The 6,000-nt window shown below is 36.2% G+C and overlaps 1 protein-coding gene across 1 annotated transcript in view; it reads right to left on the bottom strand.

Moving 5' to 3' along the window:
- Window positions 1-200: 200 nt before the first annotated feature.
- slc35b1 (solute carrier family 35 member B1) overlaps window positions 201-6,000 on the bottom strand; it is a 31,200-nt gene continuing 25,400 nt past the window's right edge. The window contains exons 8-9 of the mRNA XM_072561725.1: window positions 4,403-4,556; window positions 201-3,090 (exon numbers count right to left, since the gene is read on the bottom strand). Coding sequence (XP_072417826.1) covers window positions 3,032-3,090; window positions 4,403-4,556 — 213 coding nt within the window. The 3' untranslated portion in view covers window positions 201-3,031. The remainder of the gene's footprint in view (window positions 3,091-4,402; window positions 4,557-6,000) is intronic.

Genomic DNA, 6,000 nt, shown 5'->3' with positions numbered 1-6,000 from the left:
GTCAGAATCAACACACTGCAATGATATTAGACAGTAATGATCATCACACTAAATAGCAGTGTGACAAGGTTGTATAATTCAACATAACATCATGAGCTCCTGATGCGTACAATGGTACTGGGACCATAGACCTGTTATGATCAAATGCTGAGTGACACCCTTGTACAGCACACTAAAAGACATTCTGTACAAGAAGCCAATTATCAAAAACTGTTTTTATTTGTTGAACTTTGAGACCCAAAAATATGAAATAACGTTGTACATTATTTATTCCCGAAAAATGTTAAAAATCAATAACTGGTTTAAATACATGAGAACAAAAATGATCAATGCAGTCTTATCCAGAGCTCCACACACCTCCTTAACACAAAACAAAAGTGCTTTCGTGTTATTTTCAGGATTCAAAACAGTTAACATTAATCTTTGCTTTTCAACTCCTCTATGGATGTAGAAAACTAAGTTGCTGATGCAAGTCTTGACAAGAACTGCTGTAAGGCAAATAATGTTGCTAGGGTCAGAAATTGCACCTTGACCTCATTTGTTTCTTCTGCCAAAATCTACGCTATTCCTGAGATTATGAAATGCCTGTTAACCCAGACCAAGATAAGCTGTTTTTATGAAGCGTTTCATAAACAGTGCACACTTTATTTATTTGTGGCTCCAGCAAGTGGAACTGAAGAGTGAGGGATAGAAATGCATCTTCAACTTAGGCAATTTGAGTTCTGTTGCCTATCTAAAGTTTAGTACAAGTATACCTATAATTAGGTATGACCACTCACTGATTATATCATAAAGTTCTCGCATCTAGCTCCAAAATGTTATAAAATCATTTTTTTTCAGACGGCATTTAACAATTTCCCATAAACTGCAAATGTCACGTCTGCCATCTCATTTTACAACCACTTCCAATTGGAGAAATCAACCCAATGATCTACAGATGTAGATACGGCTATTTTGCCCTCAACCATACAAATAAGGCAAACCAAACAAAACCAAAACTTAGTTTACACTATTGATATGATTAACCTACAAGATATTTCATGATAAAACCTCATCATTACTGTACTTTATTTACACTTAATGCTGATATTGAAACAATTCATTGATCAAACTAGTCCACAGTGCTGTTAATTCTCCGTAGAAGCAGATGTCCTAACAGTCCTTCTATCTAGTGCCTATGCATATTGCAATTTTCCCCTTTCTTTCAATAACCAATAATCTTAAACATTGGAATTAGTAGTTGAAACAAAGACCATGCCAGTGGTACAATCCAGTCTCAAAAATATTTCTTCCTCCTCATCCAAACTCTCACATTTAATCTTTGATCTATATTCTCATTTTCTTTGAATACACAACCAATGAAAATTGTGTTTCAACTGACAATGCCCCAATCATACATAATTGTAAACAGCTCAATCAAATCAATACTTTTAGTCCTCTGTTTCAACCAGAACTATTCAATTAGTTAGTTATCTTCACTGAAAGGCATAGTCACCTAAAAGGACCATATAAATGTACAAACTATTGTATACTAAAGATATGGTTTAAAGCTTTTATTTCGAAAATCCTTGCAACTTGCAAAAGTCATTCCATGATCTATGTGGGACAATGGGCAAAGAACAGATGGTTCTCTGACATGGGTGTCTAAATGTAATGCAATGAAATCAGATTGCAGTGGGCTCAGTTCTTAACATGTGCTTTTTCTTCATCCCTCTAAAGTAGCTATTAAAATCACAGTACATTTATATGTAAATACGAACAGTTGAATTAGAAGGATTAGTAGACTATTCAGCCCTTATAGCCTCAAAGCTCCACCATTCAGTAAGATCATGGCTGATTCAAATGGCACCAAACTGCGCTTAATTTCACACAGACTACAGTAACTTTGGGCAGTAGCAAACAGGAATAGATAACAATCCTCACTTCAAATTGCAGAAGCTGGAGTTGAGAATAATCTCTACAGTTACAGTTAATGATTTAAAAAAATATATTAGCTCTTAATTGTTACCTCAATACATTTTGGGTGTGTTTTTTAAACAATTCAAGAACTTGAGTTTTAAAAGTAGAACACTCAGGTCAAGTTGATGACTCCCAAGAGTTACTGGCTTCTCTCTCTACATGCTGCCAGACTGGCCAAGTATTCTTAGCTTTTATTTCAGACTTCAAGCATCTGCATTTTCTTGCTTTTGTGAGGCTTGTGAAGAATTGAAGTAAACACCTTGAGATGTTTCAAACAAGGTCATGCAGATGAACAATTAGATAATGCAACTTTAAGCTATGATTATATAATATCTGTATCCAAATCATACAGAGCCATTGATACACTACAGACAAAAACATGAGGAAGCTGGTTTCTGGAATTTTAAAGACAATTCAAAATGTACAGAGAAAATGCTGCAACGTAATTAAGCAAAATGATAGCAAAGGCATTACACACGCAAACAATACAAGAAAATTAATAGGGATAATTTTACATTTAAGAAATTCAGGATTTTTATTTAACAATCCATGCTACATGTCAAGAACCAAAATCAGTTCTAGAATTTTATTGCAACAGAAACTGCTGGAGAAGTTCAGGTCTAGTAGCATCCGGCAGAAGAAAGCAGCGTTAATGTTAAGTCCGGTGACTCAATTCTGAAGAGTCACTGAACTTGAAACGCTAACTGTACTTTCTTCCCATAGATGCGGCCAGACGTGCTGAGTTTCGCCAGCAATTTCAGTTTTTGTTTCAGATCTCCAGCATCTGCAGTTCTTAGTTTAAATCTAGAATTTTACTGATAGCACTTACTTGTTAAGTCTGATACGAGACATTGCTTTAACATGTCCACAATAATAAGTTAAGTATTGCACAAAGTGTTGGTGTAAAATCTTAAAGTACTCACATGGACACATAAATCTGGGAACTTTTTAAAAAAAGTGAACTATTCCAACAGTTAATTAAGATAACTGCCGAAGGAAAGAATTTAAAAATAAATGAATAAAGCTCAGGCAACATCACCAATTATCAAAATCTTCTGGTTGAATAACAGGCTCAGTTTTTAGTGATGGTTTTCTTAGTTGCTTTCCCATATTTGGCATCTAAACCAAGTCCTAATGAGAGAAAAAATAGAAAATGAAAATATTATTAATGAGATCTATGAAAATCCAACATCTTAGCTTCCTGGATGTTTACTAAAATGCAGTTAAGCTAGATTCTCTGAATCGCAAATCAATTTGGCAGCCAATGAGAAGAATCCATTTTTACTCATGGATTCTGAGGATTGAATGAATAAGAGATTTTAGGAATTTTCAAACAGACAAGTTAAAGGATCACTCATATAAAGATAAGTGATTAAAGGTTTAGCAGTGTGATTAAGCATCATTCGTTTTACATAAACAAACTACAATTGTGGCTGGAAAAAGAATTCAATGGTGAATCCATTGGCCCAGCTTGAAGAGCGAGGAGCTCAGTTACCACTATGGCATTTGGTGGAATTTAAATTCAATTTAAAAATCTGAAATTGAATGCTAGCCTTAAAGTCTAAAATCTAATTGTGACCATGATATAACCTTTGATTGTCATAAAACCCATCAGGTTCAACAATGTTCTTTCGGGAAGGAACTCTGCCATCCGTACTAGGCCCGGACTCCAGAGTCTCAGTAACGTGGCTGAGTCTTACCTATCTTCAAAAATGGCCTAACACACCAACTGCTTTAAGGGCAAATTAGGGATAAGCAACAAATGCTGGCTTCGTCAGTGACACCCACAATCCAAGAAAAGAATACAAAGTTTGTGAGAAGATTTGTAGCTCGGGTGCTCATTGTTGTGGTTCTGTTCGCCGAGCTGGGATCACTATAAATGCCGAAGGAAACATCACAGAAGCGCTTCACAGGAGGCTCCCAAGCACTGAGGATGTCACCTAGACAGTGGACGAAACGTCTGCAACACCAATTCCCAGCTCGGCAAACAAAACCACAACAGTATACAGCAAAGACAAACAGATGCTCTAACAACTTTAGGACACAGAACAACTGACTGCCTCAATCACCGGCGAACTTTCTTAAAATAGAAATGGCATTAAAATGGCACTAACATCTAAAATATCTTCAAGATATTCACTCGAACTACAAAGATGATCTCCCTCTGAAGCTGGGAAATGGATGAGGGGAGTTAGGGCAAGCTTTCGTTCAGTACTTACCGATTTTTATAAAGAGGCTCAACAAAATAATAAATTCATATTGGGCTGGTTGTTGATTCAAATGTCTGAATTACCACGCAGAGAACTGTCTTAATTAATTTGATATTAACTTTCTTTTTTCAGGCTTATCGAGTTACAACAGACCCTTCACGCCAATTCATTCATGTCAAGTTTCCTAAACTAAATCAGTCCCATTTGACACATGAAAAGCTTATATCTCTTACCTAGAAATACAAAGGCAGTGCCTAGCCACTGCAAAGAGCTAATCGGATTACCAAAAATAAGTACCGAACCAAGGATAGTAAAGAATTTTCTGGTTGTAGTGATGATTGAACACGTCAAAGGTCCAAAATAAACAACTGTCATAAAGATGAAACTCTGGAAAAGAAATTAAAATCTTTAATTTGACTTTATCCCATAGTACACATATATTCCACAATGGTTTTTTGTTGATGCCAATATTAGATTAAACAGATAATTCTCTTTTAAGATTTTGAAGAAGAGAAGTCTTTCTACCCACAGCTCATTGTCAACTTTATACAATTCCTGGGCATCTTTACATTACTTTATAACAATTAGTTGAATTTATATTTTGCATCTGTGTGTTAAGAAAGGGACATCACAGTCTGCCATTTTTAATTTCATTTGAGAGTTTGGGGCTGTGGTGCCAAATGATCTGGGGGTCTGTTTTGATCACATGCATTTTTAATAAGGTTTCACAATCGTGAAGAGTTGGGACAGTTAACAGCTCAATGCAATTAAAATAAAAGCACATTTTTACCTAGTCTATGGATGGGGGTTCCCTACAGTGGAGGCAAGGTAGCCAGACAGTTGAGTTTTATAGAATCATAGAATCTCTACTATATGGAAGCAGGACATTCAGTCCACACCAACCCTCCAAACAGCATGCCTAGACCTACCCCCAACCCTATCCCTGCATTGCTCATGGCTAATCCACCTAACCTGGACATCACCAGATACTCAGAATAATATACTATGCTAAATCCACCTAACCTGCACATCTTTGGATTGTGAAAGAAACCCACACAGACATGGGGAGAACATGCAATCTCCACATAGACAGTCACCTGAGGACAGAATCATACCCAGGTCCCTGATACTGTGAGGCAGCATTATTAATCACTGAGCCACCCATGCCACCCTATTTGAAAGAACAAGTAAAAGAGAGTCTGGTTTGCAGTAGGCTTCTGGTGTCTTGGGGAGAGAGAGGGAGAAATCTGCTAAAAGGGAATTGATTATAGCTATCTCAACAAGAGTCTGAGCAGGAAGCTTTGAAGCTGATGATGACTCTTCACTGAGGTTTGACTGCTCATAAAGATATTATTTGGATAAAAGTGGTAGCATGAAGCTGAATCTTTTTCTGATGCATTCCAACCTTTCTCATTCCTCATATTGATTATTTTTATTTATGTTTTTTCTTGTTTAATAAACACTTTAAAAAATTTATGTTAGAAATACACTGGCAGACTCGTGAATGTGTTCAATATCTGACCTCCACAGTTTTTTTTTAAAAATCGGATCTAATTTTGGATCTCAGTTTCACTCTGGGATCTCATCAATACAGCAGGAGCATTAGCTGAGATTATATCAGTGCCTACAAAAAGCTGTTTCACAATTGCCCTATCTTCCCTTGCTTGTCTTTCCACCCAACTTCTAAATTCTAAGCACAGTCAAGTCAATATAGCCCAAAGTCAACTTCAAACTTCGTCCTATTAGATAGTCACATTCGTTCACTAATTCATTGGGATAACCATTTTAACATTTTTATTTATTTTAACATGATTTTCATCATCTTTCCAGA

This window comes from Chiloscyllium punctatum, chromosome 42 (genome assembly GCF_047496795.1).
Source record: "Chiloscyllium punctatum isolate Juve2018m chromosome 42, sChiPun1.3, whole genome shotgun sequence".
Classification (NCBI taxonomy): Eukaryota; Metazoa; Chordata; class Chondrichthyes; order Orectolobiformes; family Hemiscylliidae; genus Chiloscyllium; species Chiloscyllium punctatum.
The sequence above is the reverse complement of the archived record's forward strand: the minus strand, read 5'-3'. Positions and strand labels throughout refer to the sequence as shown.